At 31.6% G+C, this 27,452-nt stretch overlaps 1 protein-coding gene across 1 annotated transcript; it reads left to right on the forward strand.

Moving 5' to 3' along the window:
- The first annotated feature begins 207 nt into the window (after window positions 1-207).
- Window positions 208-26,050, forward strand: LOC106787084 (KN motif and ankyrin repeat domain-containing protein 3). Its single transcript, XM_014749134.1, has 10 exons — window positions 208-477; window positions 11,122-11,217; window positions 12,809-13,002; window positions 13,378-13,654; window positions 20,448-20,554; window positions 20,672-20,752; window positions 21,148-21,480; window positions 21,571-22,820; window positions 23,747-24,356; window positions 24,428-26,050. The coding sequence occupies exons 2-10, from the start codon at window positions 11,172-11,174 to the stop codon at window positions 24,872-24,874; spliced, it is 3,345 nt and encodes a 1,114-aa protein (XP_014604620.1). The 5' UTR covers window positions 208-477; window positions 11,122-11,171; the 3' UTR covers window positions 24,875-26,050.
- Window positions 26,051-27,452: the final 1,402 nt, after the last annotated feature.

Below are 27,452 nucleotides of genomic sequence, written 5' to 3' on the forward strand. Positions count from 1 at the left end.
TCTCTCTCTCTCTCTCTCTCTCTCTCTCTCTCTCTCTCTCTCTCTCTCTCTCTCTCTCTCTCTCTCTCTCTCTCTCTCTCCCTCTCATATACATTCTCATTCTTTCGTAGTCCGTTCTTCTACGTTCGTCTCTCTCCGACTCTTTTTCCGTGGTACTCGCGACACGATATGGAGAAGAAGGGGCCAGAGGCCGAAGGAGAAGGAGAAGAACCAGTCGTGAACCAGAACGGTTACTCGTTCCTCGGAATCTCTCTCTCTCACAGTTACCTCTTTGAAACTGCACGAGGACCGTCGCAATTCTTCCTCGTGTCACCTTCCATTTATTCCTCCAATATTTCGCGAGTTATACATTATATCATTTATTTTTTCTTCTAATCGGATTCTAGGAGGATTCTATTCCGCGGATCCTCAAGGATTAACTTGTATCCTTTCGAGATGAGAAAAACAAATGGCAACGATGACGAAGAGGATTGACAGGTTTGTTTTTAATTAGACTTTTTGTTTATAGTATAATATAGATAGAATAGTGTGTTAAATAGATAGAAAAAGACTGTCTTTTCTTTTTCTTTTTTTTTTTATTGAGATATTTGTTTACAAACAAGTGAGAGATATTTTGTTAAACCTTTTGCAATTTTTTCATTTCAAATTTAAATGTTTATCATTATTTTAGAAATTGCGTTTTGTAATGTCGAGCTTATACTCGACGTTAAGTTTTCTATTGGATTTTTTGTTTATCCGCTTTGGATAGAATCGCATAAAATAGATAGACAAAAATTATGACTTTTTTTCTTCTTTTTTATTGAAATATTTTTTGATAAACAAATGAAAGATATTGTTAAACCTTTTGCAATTCCTTCATTTCAGATTTAAACATTTATAATTATTTTCAAAATTACGTTTCATAATGTCTAGTCCGGCTCGACATTATAATATGTGATAAAAGAGTAGTAAGGGTTAATTTCAAATAAAAAATATGACTGTAAGATAAAAGTTTAGTCTAATCTAACGTAAAATGGTTTACAAGCGAAAATAATATTACTTGTGTCACTAAGATTAATACAATTCGATTATTCGTTCACACAAACCATTTGCTTGGAATGATCAAAAACCATATTCCAGTGGGTGTAATTCTTTGGAATGAGATCGCAGGCCGAATGATAATGAATATTAACAGCATAATAAGAGAAGTGGGTCGAAACGTGGGTTGCACTGATATTATAGAGTCAGATAAACTATAAATGATACATAAATGTATTAATCGATTAGAGCTTTTCCAAAAGAATACATTTCTCGACAAAGAATTATTTTCACTTATTTTAATTAATTAACATTCTCAAGTTAGACAGAGGAAATATACTGGTAGATCGTTACTCGACATTCAACGATTGTCCGTATTTGTCGATGATGACTATGACGATGACGATGATTAGATCAATGCACGTATGTATATACTTACTAACTTGTATCTTTCTCTTACACGTGGTTTTCTAACTGCGACTAACATTTATATTCCTTGCATTTATCATTAAAGATTTTACGTTCTCGATAGTCTAGTTTCGCGTCAGTAATATAACATCGTCGTCGTCTTCGTTGTATGTAATTGTCGTCATCGTCGTTGACGGAGGCTGACGATTATTAATCCGTCTAGAGATGAGAGAGGTAAGAGGAGAGCGAACGTAAACTTTGCTTTTAAAACAGATCAAAGAAAGCGACATAGTAATAGTTGGCTCGATATAAATCTTAAGTATTCTGAAAACGATAGAATAATTTACTATTTACAATTTTCTACCCATTGTAATAATGTTTGAATTGATAAGAATGTAGGGTAAACCGATTAGTAATCGTTCTAATGTTATTGAAATAACTTTGGTATACTCTAACGAGAATGCAATACATAAAAGGTATTAGAAGTATTGGTGCATAGTTAGTTGATTGCATAACTGCTGCAATTGCGACACTCGGGTTATTTGTTTTCCAACTAATGATGAGTAGAACTATGCTAATTTTTCAGTTAGAAAATTTAGAGCAATTTAGAAACTCCTATTATTATTATTGTTATTATTATCTATTGTATAAGAATTTATTTTATTGTGTTGTCAAAACACATATTCATAGATAACTTTAACTCGAATAAGTCAACGATTTTAGAATGAATTAATTTGAGTAACTGGAGAAGAAGATGAATGCTCTTGCTATCCAATTAGCAGAGGAGTTTATTAACATCCGTTTATATAAATGATATTGTCTATATATATATATATATCTGGTAATTGGCAATTATCTTGTCCAACGAGTAGAAGAACTTCCAACCGATTAAATCCTATTTGTTTTTATCTACCTCAGAGATTCGTTAACTCAGCCAACCGAAAATTTGGTAACCTTTATAAAGAAAAATCTTGTTTTCAAGAGTTCTACGATTCTTTCTTATTCTTTATTGTGAAACTGACTCTTCGGCAAAAACGACGACGTTTTAGCAAAATGGATTTCAAGCACAACCATAATTGGATTTTCCGTATTACCTTCGATGGAAAATACTATATAGTAAATAGCATTCCCCATTTTATGTATTCTTTTAAGACATACGTCATTTTCTAGGAGATGGAGAATATTTCTATGTACAATTTAACGAATGCTATTATTAACTGATCAAAATAATTTCAATCATTAAAAAATACATATACATAACAATAAATCGCTCCTAGAAATAGCAATAAAAAAAAAAGCTATTATAACAGGGCAAAGTCCTAATAAAATGAGGAAGAAGAAGAAAAAAAAACATGTTTTTATATTATTATTATATTCTTTAATATGAAACGTACGCGTATACCTACCTATGTATTAATAATTATGATTCTTGAAAATCCAAAACCTCACGCCTACCACAGTATCATTAGCAGTAATATCAAAAGGCCTCGAATGGGCTCCCTAGTATTAAAATTTCATTTCATTAGGGTTCGACGGGAAATGATATTTTTTAAAAATAAATTTAATTAATATTTTACGGTATGAAATTTTTCATTATCTTTCTTTTTTGTTAACAACTTAATGAGAAAACTTTGTTAACAATTATTTTATTCAACTCAAATTTGAGAGCACCGAAATTTTGATCGTTCGGGGTCTCAACTTGATTTGATTCGTCATTGATTATTAGTAAATTTTTAGTCAAGTTCAAACTAACAAATAAATATATATATTCGGCGTATTCGATTAACACCTTAAGATGTTATTTCGTTTAAAACTTCGATCATCAATTTACATATCGTTCCTCTTTCTCTTCTGACGAATATACGTAAATAAATGATGTTCAGTGGCTCTCATGATTAGAGTAGCTGTTCACTTTTGAATTTTGATGCTAATGGAAATGCTCGGCTACGTCATCGACGTTGGATGAACGTAATCGCCTTGAAATGTGTTTTATATTAGTGTATGTGAGTCAATTCTATCTCCGTTCCTCTTTTAGGTCTGTTACCTATATTTCTTTCTTTTTTCTTCTTTTATTTTTGCTATAAATATTCTGTTCATAACGCAAGATCGATAATTTATCGCTGTTATCGTACGAATGGGATTATCGTAGCGATACTAGTGATATGAAAATAAAAAAAAAAAAAAGAAGGGATTTGTACAGAGGGCTAAAAGACGTATGTTTTCCTCAGATAGTTCACAGTTTCTTCTTATTGCTGGATGTCGATCTCTTGACACGTAAATTTCCGTATATATGTTTTATTGTTCTCATTGTTTCTCATATCTCGCCTAGTGATATTTGTTATATCCGAATGGACTCGTTGTTCGGGTTAAAGGTGAGTCCTAACTCGTACAAATGGTGCTCGATTTTATTGTCATTTTTACTTGATACTCTTGCCTTTCGTTTATAATCGTTATTTCATATCTCCAATTTCGATTGATTTTATTTAGAAAGATTTGAAATGTATTGAATATAATATAATTGCGTATATAGTTTATCGAGGAAGGAAATAAACAAAAAGAGGGTGAGAAAGGAGAAAAAGAAAAATAAGAAGAAGAATAAGAAGAAGAAGAGGAGGAGGAGGAAGAGAAGGAGGAGAAGGAGTAGAAGAGAAAAAGAGAAGGGTAAGAGGGGATTATTCGTACGTACGTGCACAGATGTGCAGACCAGATCTGCCTTTCGAGGAACGTTAAATGCGTTTCGCATTGAAAATACTAATGATTCGATGACTATGCACCACCGATATATCAGTATATACGTATATATATATTTTACTCCTGGTTTAAAGGATTGGAATAGCTAATAAATAATATAGGATAGAATTCTACTGGGTTTGTTTATGTATAACAAAATGTCAAATGAGGAATTCAAAAAGTGAATTAAAATGTATATTTCTAATGGTACATCAATCAAACTAGACATAAATGTCTATAAAATAGAACAGAAAATAGAGAGAAAGAACAAACATATTTCTGTGGATATAGGATATATAGGGTGTCCTAGTTTTGTTTTCCGTCAAATGTTACCCTCTTATTTTACAAGCAAAAATATAACAAAAATGTTATACACGAACATAGGTATTTAAACATGCTTTATTCAAAAGTTCTAATGAAAAATACGTAATGATTAAGAACGAATTAAGAAAGAATGTTTCGTTAAGAGTTAAGACAACAAATTTGCAATGTATTTACAGAAATGAAAGAAAATGAATATGAAATTAGTAATGCAATAGAATTCTATTTTCCGTAAATGTCAGTTCTGCATTAATAACAACGGGTAGCGTTTTAAAATGGAATTATAAGTGATTTCAACCAGTTTGATATGAATCAATTACATAATTTTTCTTTTTTAATACTTAGTCCATGCTAATCTCAGCCATTAAGGTTTTTACATTTGTTACAATTTGGTATTGTTATTGAGCGTGTATTATTTAATTTGTACATATTCTAATTCTAATGACACTGGTTAATTAATATTACGTATTTTTATGAAAAACTTTTAAATAAACTATTTAAGAATCAATTATGTCTATATGACATTTTAATCTTATTTTTGTTTGTATAATATATTAGTTACATTTAGGAGTAAAAAAAAACAGGGACACCCTATATATCTATCAACTATATAAATTATATTTGAAAATAAGCTTTGTTTTAACGCGACATCCATCTCTTTGAAGTGTTTTTTAACAGATAAGAGAAAGATAGTATATATATATATATATATATATACACTTCATATCTTTAGTAAACATGCGAACGTTTAGAATCTCTTCCGTTGAAAAGATTCTCCTCGTGATCTGTTACTCTGTCATCGTCGAAATAGAATTTATGAGCGCGTAGGCGTTCTATGCGTTTTTCTTTTTCTTTTTTTTTTTATGATTCGTTCACATCAGATTATGTATGTATTATCTAATGTGAATTCACGAATCACAGTCGAGGACTATATTGTTGGCCAGTCGGTCCTTAAACTCTGTTAAAGGAATACGTGTCTTTCTTTTCTATACATATGTATTATATGTACGATATGTATGATATGTACCTACACATATAAAATACATATGTATGTATGAACGTGCACATAACGTGCATGGGCGAATAAGAGAGCCCGATAGGTGGGCTTACGTGAGTCTTATACCCGTTCCTTTGTCTACCGGGTGTCAAGCTTTTTTTTCTTTTGCCTATTAACTTTACGATTTAATTTAATTATTGTCATGTGTGAGGATTGAATTGGGAAAAAAAATAAAGAGTGGACAAAATTTTTTTAATTGATCGTACGTGTTTTTTTGTTCTACCAAAAAATTGTATAGTTTTTTCTTAATATTTATTAAAGAATTTTAATAAGTTATTATATGTGTTCTATTTAAATAATTATATTTAAAAAAAGATATAAGAAAACTAACTTGGATTTACATTTATATAAATATATATTTATGTATAATCTATTAACAATGTTATTTGAAGACAAAAGTTGGAATCACCCTTTACATTAGTTCACCCACACATGGGAATACACGTGTACGAGAGAAGAAAGAGAGAAATAGTTAAAACGTCTCTCTCTCTCTCTCTTTCTCTCTCTCTCTCTCTCTCTCTCTCTCTTTCTCTCTCTCTCTCTCTCTCTCTCTCTCTTTTTCTGTTTCTCTCTCTTTCTTTAAGTTACTTTGACGCCCACGCGATATACGCCTTCGTTCGTATTTCATTGCATCAGGCCCAGTATTACAGGCCCAATAAAGAAACACTCGGACACGTATACGTCTGTATAGGTAGTATTGTACATATAACTTTCTTTACGATGGTCACGTACTTACATACACAAATGCACACAAAACGTAACGAGAAAGAGTTACTTCTCGTATGTCGGTGATAATATAAGAAAGAAAGTTTCGCGTCGATCATTCGATTACGTCTCTTACGTTGTTCCTCTTGTTGCTGTTTCTTTCTTTTTTTTTTTTTTTTCGAAAAAGAAAAGTTTCCAACGTTTTGCGCATTAATTACATCAACTATTCGCGAGAATCCTCGATTCGATTAATTATCGATTCCTCGGCGCGGGGAGAAAGTGAAACGAGCTAACCGTGGAATGTAATAATTTACTTAGTTCGATGTTGGAATTCGATATTAATCGATTTCTTTCGGATGAGAGCACGTGAAATTTTAGAAACTTAATTATAAAGATCATTAGAAAGATTCTGGATAATTTTTTTTAAACGTTTGAAGTAAGACCCTCCTGTGTAAAAGTGAGATTGTGAAATTCTTTCTTTTTTTTTTTTTAATCGCTCTTTTATAATCGACGCTACAAAATAGAATATTTCCTGTTTAACTTCGATCCAAAAATAATGAAAAAGATATGAAAAGGGTAGATTGGTAGTGTCTGTAGCGAAGAACGACTAAAATATCTTATGATTTTTACTGTCATCCGGTTGAGCGTGATATTTTTGGTTCTTTATAACTTTTCACTAAGTAAATCTATCTAATCTTCGTGAGAAAATCAACCCACAGGAATTGATTGCACTTTCTCTCCGTTTGTCTTTATTTCATTTCATTCTTTTTATCTCTCAATCTGGATTTCTGGATCTCCGTCTGGTTGTTTCGTTTTGAGCGCAATTGCAAGATTAATTCAATGATTTGTTGTTTGATAAAAAGAAAACATTCAAAATGATGATTTTGAGCTTTAACTCGAGTGCTTCTCTTTTATCTTTCTCATCCCTTTCGTTTCTACTTTTCCTATTTATACATCACAGAAGTGGCTCGTTACTTTCTCCAAGTACCACAGTTATAATACACGAAAAGGGGTTCAAAAGTTCTTAACACGCAAGATGGATTGAAAGGTTTTTAGCTTTATGGTTTTCCATATTTTGTTAGGTTCAACATTTTTCAGCCCTCCTCGTGTTAGGTTCAGAACTTTTCGATCCTCCTTGCGTCAAGTTCAGAATTTTTCAGAACTTTAGATTCAAGACTTTTCAATCTCATGTATGTATATTTTTTCTATAATTGTGTATAATTATGTATGTGAAACTTCTTCCTTCGTTTTCTTGGAATTTGATAAAACCCCAAAACTTTGTCAAATTTAACCAAAAAATCGGTGTCTTGTCAATTTGGTTTTACTCTTTATTGGAAATAAAATGTTGTGGTGGGTGGTACACGTCGAAGAATTCTACGAATTTTTGAAATAGAAAAAAAAGAAATAAAAATGTATTAATTAAAACCTATTTGAGATAGATCGATTTTTTCACGATTCTTATCACAAAATCTAGACGTAACATATGACTCTAACAATAAGATGATCTCTGTATATACGTGTACGTTTACGATTATGCGCGTGTGAGTGTAATATCCCTATTGTTTACGAGCCATTGTGAACGAACGTGTCGAGATCTGTAATCGTCCCCGCGTATTATAAAAAACAGAGAGACAACAATACGCGTCTGATGTTTTCTTATTGTTTCTTTTTTTCTCTCTTTCGCTCATTTAACTGATAGTTTGAAAACTTAGTTCTTAAAGGAAGGACATCTTTATCGTAAACACGATGTCTTTTATCAAGGATATGGTTATTGCAAGAATCGGGGACGAATTTAGAGGAGGTCAACGGGGGCCTTCACAATTTTTATTTTTATTTTTAATCCTTGATAAAAAATGTTTATATTTTCTTAGATATTTTTATACAAATCATTATAAAAAATATAAAATTCGGCAATAATAATAATAAAGCGAAATTTTGAAGTTGATAATAATGAAATTAAGCTTTTAACTTATAAATAATAATTAATTAAAAATGATCATCACACACACACACACACACACACACACACATTCGAATTTATATCAAATAATTAAGAGAAAGCCCCTACTCTTAGGGGAGAGATGTACTAATAAATAATAATTAATCAAAAATGAATTATTCGAAATTATATGAAATAAGTTAAGGGTTAGACCACTTTAGAGGTCGAAAAAATGAGCTTTTTTTGTGATTTTTTTCAGGAAAAATAGAAAATAAATTGAGTTTACAAAGGTAGAAGTTTATTGTAAATATGATTGACTGTAAAACATATTTTTTAAAGAATAATTTATTTAAAAATGGCGGCTGTGTGCAGCGTTTTTCAGATGACCTCACTATTTTAGAGGGGTCCACGGCCGTATCAACAATTACTGTAAATTTTGAATTATGATGAGTCACTAAATTTTTTTACATAACAGCTACAGAAGTAAGTTGGATATTTTTAATATATTGATTTTTGGTCGAATGGCACACTTCCAAAGTCAAACTTGCAAAATTCGCAGAAAAATCGCTAGAAAATTGTTAAAAACAAATGAACTATGCCATATAAAAAAAAATCGTCCGTACTTATTTAGACAATATATTTTTAAAGATTAAGTTAAAATTTGAAGCGAATTGATTAAAAATTGTCTTAGTTATAGGTGCGGCTAACTTGAAAAATATAGTTTTGTGATAAACGTATTTAAAGTTTAAAGTTAGGCCTTAAGGCTTAAGTTAAGCCTTGTACTATACTTTGAAGAACAAGTACTTAGAGATATTTTCTGGCCATAATCTTTAAGGATATCATTTTTAGAGATATTATTTTTGAGGTCCTAAGGAACCATTTAAAACAATAAAAAAAAATCGATTTTTTGAAAATCCTAGAGTGGCTTAACCCCCGAAGAGAGGTTCAGCGCTCTTAGGGGAGGACCTTGGTTAGACACATAAACATAAGACACGTTTACGTTTATTCGAACGACCATGAATAAAGCTTCGATCTTTATTTCGTTGGAGGATACCGATACGAAAGATACGAATCGCGTGGGCACTCTTCTTCGGTCGCGTTTCGAGGCTTCGTTTTCTGGAATTAGGCCATGGTTTCCAAGTCATCGACATTATTTTCCATTCGAGACACCGCAATTCACTACTCTCCCTGCGTCCTACGATATATAAACTTATGTATATATGTAATTTATGTATTTATGTATTTACTTGCTACGTGAATTGCCTTAGAACCTACCCTTCGAGTATGAAGACTTCTTTAACGATTCAACGCCTCGGTACGTCGATCGAAAAACAATTTAACAACTTTTATACTTCGTTTTTATATATCTGTCTACTTAAATCGTAAGACTACGGTTACATTGGATACGAATTTTGTTGAATAATATTTTGACGTATTAGTAAGAATAATCAATGTATCAAATATTATGAAAGTTATTGGTCCATTTCACAGTCAAATTAATTAACAATTAAAAAAGATCGACAAAATCGTGTGAACTTGACCAACTGTCGTATCGTTAATTGCTTTTTTTGCTCTTGTTCTACAAATGATCTCATTTTTGATTAAAAAGAAAATTATATTATTTTTTGTGTGTACCTTGGTAACACGTCGAAAGGATTATTTTCAGATCGGATAGAAAAAGGAAAGGAAGCGTCTTTTACGTGCCTATCATAAATTTTGATCTGTACATTAGGAATTACTCGATCTAAAAAAAAAACTAACATATTCGGCTCGCATCGGCAGCATGACTTGAATTTTAATTTTCTATGGGAAAAGATACACCTTCGAAGGTTTCAAATCTTTAGAAAGAAAGATAAAAAAAGAAGCCTTCTACGTAAACGGGGAAAAGTCGATCAATTTTGTTAATCTAATCGAGGATACTTTCGGTATTTTTGTTTTTTTTTTTTATTTTAAACATATACATTTTGCACATTAAATTCATCCTTTTGCAAGTCAAATTGTAGGCCAAAAGGAATAATTTGACTTGCAAAAGGGTGAATTTGCCTTTCAAATAGGTGAATTAGACTTGCAAAAGAGTAAATTTGACTTGCAGAAGGGTAAATTAGACTTGCAAAAGAGTGAATTTGACTTGCAAAAGGGTAAATTTGACTTGCAAAAGAGTAAATTTGACTTGCCAAAGGGTAAATTTGACTTGAAAAATCTATGATTTATTCATGCTAACCTAATACCTAAGATTTTTACACTTGTTGTATATAAGACTATTATTTAGCATTGATGATATTTTGATAATAATAATAAAGATAGGTCCTCACTCTATTCGTATTTCGGAAATCTAGGATATCGTAATAAAACAAGAAATTAAATAAAAATATTCATTTATATTAAGCGAAAGGAATTTTGTTGTCGACAATTGTAAACGCATATGTACAAATATTTGAGACAATTGTTAAGTGAATTTCACGAGTACTTTCTCCGGTGAAGGAACAATTAAAGATCAACGGTGAAGTAGAAACTAAGGGTGGGGAATGAAGGGGGAGTACTGTCGTCAGACCAGAAATCCGGGATACCGAATTAGCAGCGATGAGACATAGGCAAACCGAAGAAAACGTTTTTGAAAGTGCAACGAAGAGGACCAGAGGAAGAAATCCCAAGAAAATGGATTCCTTTTGTTTTTCTTCCTAATTGAATCGAGCATTCGCGTTTATCTTTGGTCAGCTTGATATTGAAATGATGTGTTGAACGATTTAGTTAAAAGCTCGCAGAAACACCATGAGTGAAAGCTAATCTTTTTCTTTTACATACGACAATTAGTAACATTTGTTTATCCAATCACTTTCTAGGATTTCTATAAAGTATTAGAAATCGAATGAATAATACAAGCAAGACATTTCTTCACAATAAATTTATCTTAACATTGTTCTAATTTATTTTGTTTATTTTGCAGATAAAAAATGTGAACCGGTTAAGAAGATATAAAAGAAAGATATCACGGAAATGGCGTTGACGATCGTACCCTCGGCCCGCGTTTTTAATGGAAACGGTGAGTTCCATCGCTCGCGTATACAATGTGTTACAGGAATATTCTTATCAACTCATACTGTTAGTTTGAAATAACTAATATTTGCTAATAATGCAAAACTTCTAAATCTGTATATACAGAGATCTATTTCAGGATTATTTAACTCTTTTAAGATTGATATCAATTGCATTGCAGAGAAATACATTTTATATTATTGGAGAAATATAATTTTATTTAAATAATCACAAATTTGATCTCATAAGAGTAATTTGTACCTATATATAAGAAATAATAAAAATACAATGATTACTTTTATAATTCTACAATTGTATAATTACTTTTGAGACGATTGGGTAGTAGGGTTACATTCCGGTGATACCAATTTAGTTATCATTTATGATGAAAGTAAATTTCTTTCTAAAATAAAAATACTCTTCAGCAATAAAATTGATATCAATTAGAAAAATATAATAATTCTAAAATATATTTTTATATATAAGAATTAAGTAATATTGTATTAGAAAGAAAATATTGATTGTCTTACAATTGACACTACTAAGGTTACGAATACTCCTGAGACTCGCTGTATATACTCCATCTTATTTATTGTCATAATTCGCGTGGAATCGTTTAGGATAAGTCTTGTATATTTTTCGCGATGGCAGAAACGAGACACGAGGGACACGTAAACGTGATCCCCGTGTTCTCCCGGCTAACGAACTTTGCCGGATTATTATTACCATGGATCTGGATGTCGGCCAATAGTTACAACATATTTCGCTTTAGACTGACCGTCGGCCGTTAACCTCGAAGAAACTCCTCTCCTTTGACGTAAACATCGAGCTTAACCCTTTAAAAAGCCTATGTAAAAAGTTAAAAATTATACATACTTATACAGGGTGTTAGATATTTTTCTGTACAAACGTTGTCAGCGTATTCCATGCATAAGAATAAGAAAGTAATGTTAAATGAAAATCAATTGACAGGTCTTTGCTACCAAATTATAACATAAATTGTAAAACTGCTTATATGTGTCGTTCAAAATGTTGCTCGCTTATGCTAATACAAGTTCGACACTATTTTAGTATGCTGTTTATGACATGACACATTTTTTTGTAGATTTCTATTAATTTCTACAACTGCATCCCTAATTCGTTCTCTATTATGACATCAAATGTATGCATAAACGGATAACATTTTGAACAGTACATTTAAACAGTTTTATAATTTATACTATAACTGCTTAACCCTTTGCCCTCCTTAATTTCATATTTAAACATTTTCAATGATTTTAAAAATTTTGTTCTCATAATGTCAAGTCTAGTTCGACATTAAAGTTGATGTAAGAATTGTGATGTTGAGTCACACTCGACATATGAATAGTAAGAGTTAAGAATACTTTAAACGATCTATGTTTATACAACAATTTATTTTTATTTTTGCACATAGAATACGTTCACAACGTTTTTACTTAGAAACGTAAGACACCTTGCATATCTATAGTTAGAAAATATTATTTCATTCGGGTTGGAGAAATTTGTTAATCATTTTATGTTCATGCGCATTTTTTTGACTTATCTTCCATTCGAATAAAATCATTTGATATTTTTAGTTGCAGGCACGCAGGCTTACGTTTCCGGCTCAAAATGTCTCTGTTGTCCATACGGTTATCACATAGATCTCGACTTCGTGCGATATTGCGAAGCAGTTGCAGCTGGAAGTATCGGCGACAGATCGAGCATCGAAAGACGAAAGAAACGAGAACGAAGAAGACAATGTCAATCGATGGAAGTTCTCTTAGGCCTGGTAATTCGAATAATTTATTTTAAAAGATCGATCGATATCTTTTAAGTTCTTTTTAAATATGTTTTATAGGCCGTCGAATAGATCGACCATTTAAAAAAAATCAACGAATAAGACGTGTAACAAATGCACATTGATGACTATGTAATAATTATTTGTTAACAGTTTTTAATTTAGGTTTATAGTTATTAATAAATGCCGATTTAGAGCGTATGTATTAAAATAAACGATGAATAAGCGAGAGGCGAGTAAACTAACGATGACAAAAAGATGATAAGAGACGTAGAAAGAAAGTGAGAAGGAGAGTTGAATTATTAAGGCTGAGCGACACAACCAGGTCGCGCTCTATTTTCTTGCTTTTTTTTTTGTTAACATTAGGTGAGTCCGGCTCTAGCAGGAATAGAGACCGAATCGCCAGAAATATCACGAGAATGTTCAACAGCAGCCATGTTGGCGTCGTCGAATACTACAACGAAGAACTCCGATGGTTCAAGCACAATACCAAGATCGAGTCATCATCGGCATCGTCAACGCAACCAAGATAATAGGAACGAGTCTACGAATTTAGATTTGAGCGATGTTGTAGGGGACTTTGAGGCCACCTTGAAACGTTCATCAGAATCGTCGAGAATTCGAGAAGATCGTACCGAGATCGGTAAGAATTGATTTTATTTTTCAAACAATTTAACTTTGATTTAATATCGCGTGATCGCAATTTCTAATGTGTTTAGCTTTCCTATATACAGGGTGTCCGAAGTTTTTTCTTACATATGTTGGGAGCGTTATTGTACGCTCAAAAATAAGACAATAATGTTCTACAAATAAAATTGTTTAAATGTGCTGCTCAAAGATGTGCAGTGATTCCTGCCTATATCACCTGACTTCATCCCAATAGATTTTTATTTCTGGGAAAAATTACATCAAGAAGTTTATGTAACTATGGTACCTATATTTGAGGTTATAGTAGAACGAATTAAGAATGCAATTGTAAAAATTAATAAAAATGCTTGAAAAATTCGCCATATCAGAAACAACATACTACAGCGGTGTCAAATTTGCATTCGAGTAAGTGGGGCAACATTTTGAATAATACATTTAAATATTTTTACAATTTATATTATAATTATTGAGTAAACCTTCTGATGACTTATATTTGAGCCGTTCACTGCACAAATCGATTAACTCCACTTTCTGAAAAATCTTAAATTTAAGTGTAAAAGCACTTGGTATAATCATAACTTTTTATATTTATACAAATTTTCCCTAAACATAAAAGGTTAATACCATTAAACGACAATATTTTTTTGACCACTGAATATTAAATAATTTATTTCAGAGGCCATTTTGATTAACTCCGTACTCTAATGGTAATCGTTGCAGTAATGCAACTCAAATGCACTAGCAAGCGCTTTTCTTTTTCTACAAAATTTATTTGAATTTATATTATAAAAGGTATTTTAAAAACCAAATTTCATCGCATTTCCTCTTTGTTTTAATTTTTTGTTTTATGGAACTAATCGATTTGTGTAGTAAACGGCTCCTTTATAGAACATTTTTGTCTTATTTTTGATCATAGAATACGCTCGCAATGTGTCTACGAAAAAATCTCAGACACTCTGTATAAAATAATAAAATTAGAAAATTAGTTGGATTTGTTCGAATAAGGAAGGATGTCGTACCGAAAGAAAGTAGATCGATTCTTATGGTGAAAGACGAGAAAAGAGAGTAAGAAAGAAGAAAGAGAGAAATAGAGAGAAATAGAGAGAAATGAGAGATTTAATAATTTCACGCATATTTGATTTCTTCGTTCTGAATCCTCTCTAGTCGTACGCCATCTTGAAATCTTAAAACAACTCAAATAATTTGCTACATAAATAAAATAATATTTTAGTGAAAAATACCATTTCTAAGGATGTAATTTTGTAAAAAAAATGGGAAAAAAAAAGAAAAAATGTAATTCCTCGGTAGGAGTTACATGCGGTTGAATAAAATTCATGCGAATTTCACTCTCACAGCGTTGTCGTTGAAAGGCAAGGATCGCAAATCACCGTTTTCTCACGAAGCTGTATAACGAAACCGAGTTCCTCTCCTTTGGTACGAAGAAAGAGAGGTAATTCGAATAGCTCCTTCTAACGTTTCCTCTTTTTTCACCTTCCCCTTCTTCTCCACACCCCACCCCCTCCACCACCCGCCTGACTCTTTTTTCCTCTCAACATGCACAACTCTCCTCTTCTTCTTTCTTATCGCGTATCATCGGACAATGGAATTGCAGCGAGGATAGGAACGCTTTTAGATATTCGTGAGGCATCCAATTAAAACAGAGCTGTGAAACTTCCGTCGATTTAACGGTGCTTTCGCAAGGCAGAACGTTGGGAAAGAAGAGTATTCTGACTCTCTTTTTAACCTGACATTTTTCGAGCGAGTTTTTATTCTTTACAATCTGATACTATCATTACAGTTCTAAGTTTTACTTTAGAAAACTATTAGATTATGGATATCTATAATTATAATAATTTATACTGTTTGTTTTTTAATTAACCCCCTTTGCACTCCTTAATTTCAGATTTAAACAAGTTTCTCTTTTAATTATTTTTAAAAATTACGTTGTATAATGTCGAGTCTAGTTTGACGTTTAAGTTTTTATTAGAAATTTGACAGAGGAATTGGTAAGGGTTTACTTTTATTTAGTTAATATTCTATTTAGCTGATTTCTGAAGTTTCTCATGCAGTCGTAGTTTCTATGGAATCCTAACCGTTTATTTCAACGAATTACACTTTGAAATTTTCAGAACCTATTTTTTAGACCCCAAACTATAAGGATATGCAAAAAAAATTGATTTTTATGACCAGACAAATTATAATACTCTTTTAAAACTTTGACCATGACAGACTTCGAGATGTACCATACGGTAGGAATTCAGTCAAGACCTATGCCAAGAACCTCTTATTAGGCGTGCATTTTATAAAAGCATATTATTATAATTAAAACACTGACTTTTTCGATTACATTAAACCATCAATATTATTATTTATTCGTATTTTACAGTATCACAAGCGCAAATTTATTAAAAAATTTATTTACGACAGTAGCTTGTAAGGAAAACTTATATGAGAATTTTGAAGGAGAACAAAGTAAGGATAAAAGGAAGTCGATAAAAAATGGAGGCAGTGTCGAGCCGAGTTCAGGAACTCTTGGCACGGGAAAGAGTCGTCGGTGCGTGGCTGGAACCACCTGTTTCCTGTGTATTCCAACTAACGCGCGCTTCCAGGGCTTCCCCGTGTTTCCATCAGGAGCACCTGTGCGCACTAACGCATGACTTCTCACCGTATATTATCATCCGTATGTTCCTTCCGAAGAAGATAACCGATTTATATCCCTAACAATAAGATTAAAAGACAATCGATCTTCGGCCTTACTCTTTTCAACTTAATTTGCTTACCTTTCAATCATCATCATTGTAATTATAATTATAATAATAGAAAATTAGTCCTTCTTATTATATATTGGCTTGACTAATAAGTAATGGCTAATACTAATAAGTTTTGTTTAATTTTTTAAAACAAAATTTGTCTGAAAATTGACACGCGATTCTAACGTGTAATTTTAAAATATAGTTCACAGTTTTTTCATCAAGTTTTATAGTTTTATGTGTACAATTTACAATTAGCTTCCGTCGTTTTTTTTATAAGTCATCTATAGGAAAACGTAGCAAAATTATAGCAAAATTGTACACTTATTATTTATTTGGATTCGAAGCTGAACAATGAGTAGGTGTATATTGGTACTTTATGCATATTCATCATTTTTTTTTGCATATTCATCCAATTTAGCACCATGAGATTTTCATTTATTTCGTTCGTTACAAAATTCGTTTAACCCTTATTATCACTCCCTATGTCGAGTGTGGTCGAACTAGACTCGACATTATACAACGTAATTTCTTAAATAATTTAAAATATTTCAATATCTAAAATTAAGGAGTATAAATGGTTAATGGAAAAAATAGTAAATTTTTGATTTTATTAAAAATGTATATTTATGAATTTCTTCTAGAAAAAGATAACAAATTTTGAATGAATGATATTATGAAGCTAACTATGAAACAGCAAAAAATTATAGAACAAAATGACAAAATTACTTATCGGCCAATCCAATATTAATAATGATTAATTTAATATAATTAAATTAATCATTATTAAATTAAAAGAAAACTCGTTTATAGTAAATGTACCAATGATATTTGCGAAGTTAAAGGGTTAAGGTTTTAGAACCAAACGGAAAACTAAACCGTTCCAACCCCGATTTGGAAAGGATCGTTACGTGACTTTATCAGGTATGCTTTAAACCGTTTCCATAAAACTTTGCCACTTGTCTCGCATATGGCGCGAAGCACCTGTCGACCAAACAAACCGTTGTAAACATAACACCATTATTTTCTTCTTCAACTGTCTCTAATGTCATTTATTTATTTTTTCATTTTTTGTAAATCTTCATTTTAAATGACTTTCGTTATTTCTAAAATAATACGATTAATTAAATTTTCGTTATATAATATTTGTTCAAAGACAAACAATAAAATTTGCTTGTTAGCCTTGAATATTTAATATCACTTTTAAGCGTCAACATAAAGCAAATAAATCACTCCAACTTTAGATAACGTAGTAATAGAGATAAACTTCGGAGAAAATCATCGTAAATAAATGAAGAAAGTAATTATAAAATATAGAAAAAGTATATATTATAATGGTAAAGCTTAGCGTGTAGCTAATATTTAGATTAAATTCGATAATGAGATAGTTTTTAAGATATTATCAGAACAAAATCATGGAATCATATAAATATAACATAAAAAGATATTTGTTCCATTCTCTACGGGTACGATTAATTAATAAAGAAAAGTCGGTGGTTGGTATCGCAATGGGAAAAAGTACAGAAGAGGAAAGGCCTCCTCCTCCTCCTCCTCCTCCTCCTTTTCCTCCTCTTGTTCCCCCCTTGCCCCCTTCTCCCAATCGTTCCTCCTCCACATTGGCACGAGTCCGCGCGCGAGCGTTCACCATCGTATCCGGAGCCTCTTCCTTGGCCTATAGTCTTCGACTTTGGCTTGAGCTGCCAGTCAAACCGAAACTGTCTATCGCTGTGGTTAAACAGAACTTACCCCCGTAAACAATTTACCAATGTGCGATAAACATGCGAGCTCGAACAAAATTTGATGATTAATTATCGAGAAAACAAAACAATTCATTTGTATATTTCATCTGATTGAATGAATATATTTCAAAATAAAGATGGGTCACCTATAGTGTTGTGCAGTGAAGAGAAAAAAAAACACAGTGTAATAATAAAGGATTATTTGAAAATATAATAATAGAAATAATAATAATAATAATAATAATAATAACGCGAAGAATTACGTTATTATGAAAATACTTAATCGGGAATCTTAAGAGATAAGAGATTTTTGTTTAATTTATCTGGTTCAAAGGTGGGACGTTGATAGTGTTAGTGCAGTGAAAATAATAATCAACGGTGTAATAATTGAGGATTATTTAAAATATATATATGTATATGTATGTATATGTATGTATATGTATGTATATGTATGTAGGGTAAACCCCTTAATAGCGTAGGAATTATTATAGTCGTTAAAATGGGGATGAAGAATTTTTTGATGAAGCGGATACCTTTCTGCAAATTGAAAATCAAACGAAAATATCGTAAGTATTATTTTCTTCGAGAGATGTGTGCGTTCATTTTGTTCTCATCATTAAAGAATATAAAATTTATGTGTCTTGCCTATAGGAGTACTTAGAATGTGTGAGTACGCTTTCGCGAAGAAATTAAGTTCGAAACGGACCAACGAGCGAGTTATTTATAAGTCGACCGAATATCGGCTTCTCTTACTCTCTTCCCAGTGATTATTAATAATCGGCATTTTGCGTCCACAAAATAAGAACATTATTTTTTATTTTATTATATTCGATTATTTCATAATCTTAACCGTGAATTATTTTCTTTCTTTCAAATTTAATTAATATTCTAGCAATGATTTCTGTTAATTTAATTAAACTTTTAGCACGAAATTTAATTTAATCTTTCCCGTCTTTTATTTTTTCTTTTCTTTTTATGATATATGATTAATTCGGCTCTCGCGTCTCTGATTTATTTTTTATATTTTGATTTTTATTGTAGTAGTCCAGCTAGTATACAACAACGAATCCAATTAACTTAGGCCGTTATCTAAAAGTCCAAACAAGCTGAATTCATTATCGTTGCGTCAAACATGTTATCCGAAGGCGCATCGTTTCGCTTCTAGAACTCGAACGACCTCGAATCTTTCTCTCTCTCTCTCTCTCTCTCTCTCTCTCTCTCTCTCTCTCTCTCTCTTTCTCGTTCTTGAATCTTTTTTTTTCTTTCTTTTTCTACTCTGGTTGGATAGTACGACTCGAATAGGCAATCGATCGTAACTCGACGAGATCTTTGCATCGAATTGCACTTGATTTTAATTCAGAACAACGTTTAGATGAATTGATTAAATATTAACTTCATTTATACAGATAAATTTGTTTATATTAATCAAATATTTGTCACGATAAGAACATGATATTTGCTTAGGAGTTCGGTTAGATATGAATCATTACGATAAATATGATTATTAATTTTACCAATTTTTATTGTTATTGGGTCGAATAGAAATCATAATATGTTATAATTAAAAAAAAAATGTTAATAATAATTGATCATATATAAATAAAGTATCATTTTATTATTTTATGAAACAACTTAATAAAATAACATTAATAAGACGTATTTAAATGTTGATTATAAATCTTCTTTTCCGTTGCGCTTTCCCGCGCTTTTTCTATTAAGAATTACGATTCCTAGAGGTAGCATATACATTTCTTTTATTCCGCTTACTGGGCCGTATATACACATAACTTGTAGTATGCACAGTGAGAGCAGTTGTGCATTGTTTCACAGTAAACATATGTATGTAAGTACATAAATAAGTACATACATATGTGTACAATGTAAATGCATGTTATACGATAACGCGGTGTACTTTGATGCGAATCGCGTGCCGCGAATCCATTCGAACGCAGCTTTTCTTATATTTCTTTTTTTCGACTCTTTCTTCTATAGTTATTCAAATGAAATAACGATTAAAATAAATGTAATGCATACTGTAATGTGTTACATAAAAATGTAATTAAAAAATTCTAATCTCTCGAGTATCTTTAACCCTAATCATTCTTACGTAGAGCTTGGCTCGACATTATATAAGGCACTTTTTAAAATAAATTTTAAATGCTTCAATCTGAAATTAAGAAGCACCAAAAGGTTAATACATAACAGCAGCTAAGCTAATTTTTGGCGATTAAATATACTTTGTTTTTGAAATATTATATAATAAATAAAAAAATATTCTTTTTTATTTTTGTCATTATAGATGGAACAACAAAGGCAACACCGGTGCATCCGACAACGCGAACAGGTGATCTCGACGATGGCAGCATCGGAAATGGTAACTCTAATCTCAGCACTGGTGCTCTTCAGGTAAAAAGTTAACAAAACATACTAATTATATAAAATATATGATTTTATTTGTCGTTTCTTTTCTACTCTTTTCAAGACTTATTTATTCTCAATATTCTTTTTTATTAATATTATCAGAATATTCGAGAACAGATGGCAGCTTCTTTGGAAAGAATGAAAGAGTTGGAGGAACAGGTCAAGGCAATTCCCATGCTAGAGGTAATTTTTCATATCCACCTTCTATTCCTTTCATAAGGATGGTTTAACCCGTTAACCCTTTCTAATGTCATAACTTTGAAGGCATGTATTAATATTGCAAGAGTTTTTTTCGAAACATTCATTGTTAGATTCAAAGGTTAATGCGTTCTAAGTTCAAATTATCTTCAGTATATTTAGTACGCTGTACTAATAATCTCAGCTATTACTATACTATACTATACTGTATATGTTATTAAATTAATTATTGCTTATAATTAATTCTCATAATATTAGATGATGAATATCATTTTCTATAACATTCTCTTTTGCAATTATCCAATATAATTATATCTTAAGTATAATAAAAAAAGTATCATAGATAAGCTCGAATATTTGTTATTTTCATAATGGGACAGGTGCAACTGTCGGTACTGAAAGAAGAGAAGAGGAATCTCCTACAACGAGTTGAAGAGCTGAGTAAAAAGAATTCCAAGGAGGAGAAGAAAAAAGAGGTGGAGGTGAAGAAGGTGAGGAAGGAGCAAGAGCAGGAGGAGGAAGAGGAGAAAACTACGAAGAGATATCGGAGCCAGTCATTCTCGGAAGAACGGAATTCTTGGCGAGAGCCGAGAAAGAACAGTGAATATCGTGGTGGATGTTGGTGGTATGGTGGCGTCAATCCGACGCTTACCAGGGATACCGGAACGATGTGCGCCGTTATGACGCGGGACGTCGGTGTTTCGCATCAGCAGGTTATTTTACTTTTCTTTTATATTTTTCCAGCGCAACAAATATCAGGACGCTTTTATTCTTATCAATTTCGTCTTGTTGAAAAATTGTAGATCCGAACGCGAGACGTAGGCATGCTAACGAGTACACCAATAAAACCATGCCTAGGTAGAAGCCGAATCCGCATCGAAGAAATTGTACCTGAATTGAATGACTCGAATGCATCAATGACATCAACTAAACTTCGCTCGAGTGATTTCAGCAACACTTGGAAACGTAACGACTTAACTCGTAGTCAAGGAATCGAAGATTCCTTCGAAATGAAGATCGACAAACAGTATAGACTAAACTCACTTCAGATTGAATCGAATTCATTAAATAGTAATAATAATAATAGTAATAATAGTAGTAGGGTCGACAACAAAATAATTCAAAAAATTCGTGAATTTGGTACCAATACCGAAAACCCGTTAAAAAGATTAGAACCTGCGCGATTTCTAATCGAAGATATTGCACCGGTTATCGAGAAAAAGATTGAGAAACGATCATTCGGTACTAGTACAAATTTAACCATGAAGGATATCCTCACGAATGAGGACGTAACCATAATCGTCGACGATGCTCTAAGAATTTATAAAAACACTGTTTTGAAGAAGACATCGAACAGGGGAACGCAATGTATGCCAGAAGTGAAAAAGATCATTGAGAAACGAGATCAACGGGTGCAAACGAATGAAGTTTTTAAATTAATGTCAAATATTGGCGTTACTGCCAAACCAAGAAGTTCCGATATTGGATTAGAAGTTAAACTTAATGTCGATACGAGGACTATAGCTGTTGGTCCAGATCCTCTTTCGGTTCGTCATCTTTCTTTAAATTCGATGAATTCTAGAAGCCATTCATTTAATTATGGGGACCCCATGAGTAAACGAAAAACAACGATGAAGTCTGTCGGTGTGATGGTTGAGGATCTCATCAAAATTTCTAGCAAAAGCATAGGCACTGAAGGTTTAGCACCAAAAATGAAAGAATTTGGTACATCGCCTATAAAAAAGAAGTTTACCGACGTTTCTGTCGGCGACTCGATCAAGCCACATATTTTAATAACTTGCAGCACCAATTATTGCGATAATTGCAAGGAGACTATTAAAATTTTAGCTAAACAAATCACGAATAACGTTGAGAATAACATGAATCATCAAAATGCTAATCTCGTTTCAAGGATACCAAGGCCTTCTCACATCGCTCTTAATAATTCTGATCATAAAAAATTCAAGAGACAGGATACTTATACGAAGATACCTGCTACGGGAATTATTCGCTACGATTCGGATAATAAGGAGCAGTATGATAGTAGTAATCGGTTAGTATACTTATTATTTAATATATACTATAGAATATAATATATAATTATATATATTATAATTATATATATAAAGAATATTATTGCGATCATTCATCTTGATTAGGATCGATGATACGCTTCTAGAAACTGTAAAGACAAAACTATAGATTTTTACAATTTATAATAATCTGTATACGTAGCGAATTCGTACGGATGAAAATTTCAACGATGAAATAATTGTATGTACTTACACTCCCTAATATGTTCTGTCCAGACATTCGAAGATTTATTTTAACCGAGAATAGATAAATTGTAATCATTAATTAATATTAACATCGTTTTAATACTCATTGTCAGTCAATTTATTTCATATTCAATACATACTTCTTATAAATTATCGAGTTAGAATCATTTTTAGAACGAGTTTATTTCGATTATCGAATATCGCTTTACCGGGGCGCCGCCCAGCGGCAATTTCTGAAAACATTACTCGAGTACAACGGGGAAACGTCAAAACACGCGTCTTTATTTCATAAAAGTGAAGTATTTCGTAGTTAGTGTAAATAAATGAAGAATTCGTTTAAAATCAGCGATCGTTATTACGTTTAATATCAAATAAATATAATTGAGTGAGAGTTTTATCATAAAAATATTAGCCATGTTCGCGAATATTCTTTATTTCGTATTCCTTTGTTGTGTCCTTGATAGGTTGTGCAAGTAAACTTGTTTTCGTTCTAAATTCGGGATCGATGCTGCATTCTCAGCAGCATCAACTACAAGACTCTGGTTGCTCGGTTAACGGAACTAATATTTCACGGTGTAGTTTCGTTCACAATGGGTATTACTCTCTCATATTCATTTAACATATAGTATTAATAATCTATGTATAATATATCAATCGATTATTAATATATATTTACTTTTTTTTATTGTATTTTTAATAGTCTTCGACAACTGGAAACGGAGAAGGAAAGAAATGAGAAATCCATATCAGAAGACATATCTCAGGATCAGCCTGAGAAAGGGGTAGAAAATGAAGAGAAACAAGAGCTACCGGAATCAGCTCTCTTTCAGCCTATCCAAGATGATCCAAGAAAGAAAGTGGAACCGTCCAAAGAAATGCAAGCCGCTATGAAAGTGCTCAATGATAGCTTTAAGAAATCACCTAGTAGAAACATTTCGCATCAAATTAAAAATGCCACTAATATAATACAACAAGAGTGGTTTAAAATATCTAGCATAGTTAATGCCAATCCCTTAGACGTGGAAGATTATTTGGATTGTTTTGAAGAATATTCCGGTACATTGCTAGAGTATATTGTAAATATGACCGATTCTAGTGGCAACACTGCTATGCATTACGCCGTTTCTCATGGAAACTTTGATGTAGTTTCCATACTATTAGATTCCAAAGTGTGCGATATTAATAAAGCAAACATAGCTGGATACACTGCAGTAATGTTAGCTGCTTTAGCAGAAGTCAAGAATTCTACTCACGCTTCTGTAGCAAACAGACTCTTCCAGCTTGCCGATGTCAATATTAGAGCTAAATTGGTAATTATTTATTTACAATGCTTTAAGATAATACTATAACAATTTATTTATTCCTTGATCTATGTTTCTAGCACGGACAAACAGCGTTAATGTTGGCAGTGTCTCATGGAAGGAAGGATATGACTCAATTATTATTAGATGCCGGAGCTGCGGTTAATATTCAAGATGAAGATGGTAGTACAGCTTTAATGTGCGCAGCGGAACACGGACATACGGATATAGTACGAACACTTTTAGCTCATCCAGAGTGCGATTCGTCGATTGTCGATATAGATGGTAGCTCTGCGCTAAAAATTGCTTTGGAAGCTGGTAATAGAGATATCGGTGTTTTGCTTTACGCTCACGAGCATGTTAATAGAGGGTCTAGCCCGTATTCATCTATAAGACGAAGTAGAAGAGGCTCCAAACCAACTACGCCCACTGGTCCTTCTCCTTCAGCTCCTGTAAGTCCAGCACCATCCCGAAGGATGCATTCATCCACAGTTTCCCTCAACACTTCCAAATATTCCGCTAAATAACAGAAGAGCATATGGAGGCTGTTAACAAAGTTTGGTAAAAAAAAAGATTAAAATATTTATCTTGTTAATCGTCTCAAAAATACAATATGAGTAATACGTGGTAAAAAGAGAGGTTTGATTTTTCTAATTAAAATATAATATTCATTCTTGCCCAACAAGAATCTCATTACTATCAGTACTTTTTTCAGGTGTATTGTAACATAATAACGAATTTAGATAAAAGCTCGACTTTTGTAAATATTTATATTTAGGAGATGGTCGAGCTATTTATTTTATTGCGATTGAAATTTCTAGAAATCTGATTGTCGCACTCTTTTCCAAGCGCGGTCGAATGATAAATCAATTCTTTTCTACAGATAGTTAATAAAATTTTATGCAAGAATAAGTTTTCATATCAAATTTTATAATATTTTATAATAACAATCCGGGAACATATATATAAGTAGAGAGAAAAAGGGAGAATATCGGATTTAACGTGTTACCAAAATTAAAGGGGGAAAATTAGAAACAAAAAGATCAAGTACAAAATATTTCTCGATGCAGAGCTAATTAAATGTGTTGCGGTTTAAAAAACTGAAAAGAGAGATATTAAAAAAATATAAGGAATTGTCTTCCAGGAAATTGTAACTCTAAACATTCCAAAATTGTCGATTAGAAAAAACAATTCACATTCTTTTCATGGAATTCTTTCTTTTTACCATACTTTCTACTTTAATCGTCGTATTCTTTAGGCCTAATTATCATAGATTTTTGGAAACTTAAATGTATAATAATAATAATAATTATTATTATAATATTAATAATGAAGGTAAAAAAAACTATAAAGTGATAAAAATAATAATAAAAGTAATAATAATAAATGGTGCAAAGAACAAAAAGTACGGATTTTAAAAAAACGTGTACAAAAAAACCTCGCGCGTAGAAGAAACGTCGATAGGGTGTTAACTCGTGTAAGTGTATTTAATTCATAAAGAAAATTTATACACATATACTATAAAACAAATACACAATACACTTTTAAGAAAAAAAAAAACTATGAATATTCTATAGAACGTGTATAGTAAGAAATAAGAGGGTTTTGCGTAAGTTTAGATGGTCGATCAGTCAGTAATAACATGATATGATTGAAACGATTTATTTGTAGACTTGTGAATAAATGGATACGTTTGAAAATAATTTCATTAACGTTTATTCTATAATGGAGGTTCTTTTTCTCGTTAAGAATCGATTTTACAAGATCGGCATTATATATATATATATATGCATTCAAAGATGTAATATCTTCGTATCTGTCAACTGGAGATTGTATAAAATAATAATCTACGTTAGATAGTAGCAAGATATTTTTCATTGTTTGTGCCTTTATATTTAAAATATAATTGATAATAAATTTTCAAAATGATTTGAGAAATCTACTATGGACAAAGCTCGTTATTTAGGATAAGATTATGATAATAAAAAAGAAAAAATCAACAGAAAACATAATGACGCGATAACGAGCGAAGACGCTGTAACATTTTTTTCTTCTTTTTCCTTTTCTTTTTTGGTATTTATTCCGATGATTTTATATATAATTGCGTATACAAGTACAGGATGATACCAATAATTTTAATAACATGATGTTGTTTTTTAACAAACAAATAGATACAAGTTGCCGCAGTTACTTGAATCATCCTATACATTTATATAATGTCTATGCAAGAGGGTGTGTGTGAATTCGTCTGCTGTGTTATAATTTTCAGTTAATTTCATTTTATATATATATATATATATATATATTTTGTTTGTTTGTTTACAGTGTTTCTTCACTCGACGCAAAAATTACAAAAATTAGAAATACCTTGTTACTGCCCGCGGACAGTTGATTTTTTGTTTATATATTTATTTATATGTTTAACCGTGACTTGAAATCTTTTTATTTTAATTATTTTGTATATATATTATAGTAGATTCTTTTTATCTGCCAGGATCGCCACTTATGTTCAAGGCTGCTCATTTATCTAAGGCAGTTCTTTTTTCTATTTCTTAAATTAATTTATTTAATTTTCTTCATAAGTAACTATATAATCAACTTGTTAATGGCACTCTCACGAAACTTTAAGTTTATTTTCCTTTTTTTTAAAAAATCTTGTTTTAATCTTACGATATATTTTATAAATTATCTTGAGGAGATAGAATTCTTAATCGATCGATCGACGCTTGTACACTTTCGTTTTAACGTTCTAATTTTTTCTCTTTTCTTTTCTTTTTTTTCCTTTTCTTTGAACGATGCCACCCATTTTATTTTTTAGACCGGTATATATGTATAGATTTCATATTTTAAATTTGCCCTTTTGAAAATCAAATTCATCCTTTTGCCTTGCTATTTGACTTGCAAAACGGCGAATTTCACTTACAAAAAGAGTGAATTTAAAGTGCAAAACCTATATATAGCATAATCGATCAATGGACATCTACAGATCGAATCGAGATTATTCGTAATAATTTATTTAGCGTGACGTCACGAGGATACATGCAGGGTAAGCGGTAAAGTACAAGAAAAACCTTTGTTATTTTTTTTTTCTAAGTCTCGGTTTAC

This window comes from Polistes canadensis, unplaced genomic scaffold (assembly GCF_001313835.1).
Source record: "Polistes canadensis isolate GaletaPanama2010 unplaced genomic scaffold, ASM131383v1 scaffold_91, whole genome shotgun sequence".
Classification (NCBI taxonomy): domain Eukaryota; kingdom Metazoa; phylum Arthropoda; class Insecta; order Hymenoptera; family Vespidae; genus Polistes; species Polistes canadensis.

Coding starts and splice junctions, on each gene's coding strand:
- LOC106787084 (XM_014749134.1), top strand. CDS start 11,172: ATGGCGTTGACGATCGTACCCTCGGCCCGCGTTTTTAATGGAAACG. Junction 20,753..21,147: donor AGGCAATTCCCATGCTAGAG/GTAATTTTTCAT, acceptor ATAATGGGACAG/GTGCAACTGTCGGTACTGAA. Junction 24,357..24,427: donor TCAATATTAGAGCTAAATTG/GTAATTATTTAT, acceptor CTATGTTTCTAG/CACGGACAAACAGCGTTAAT.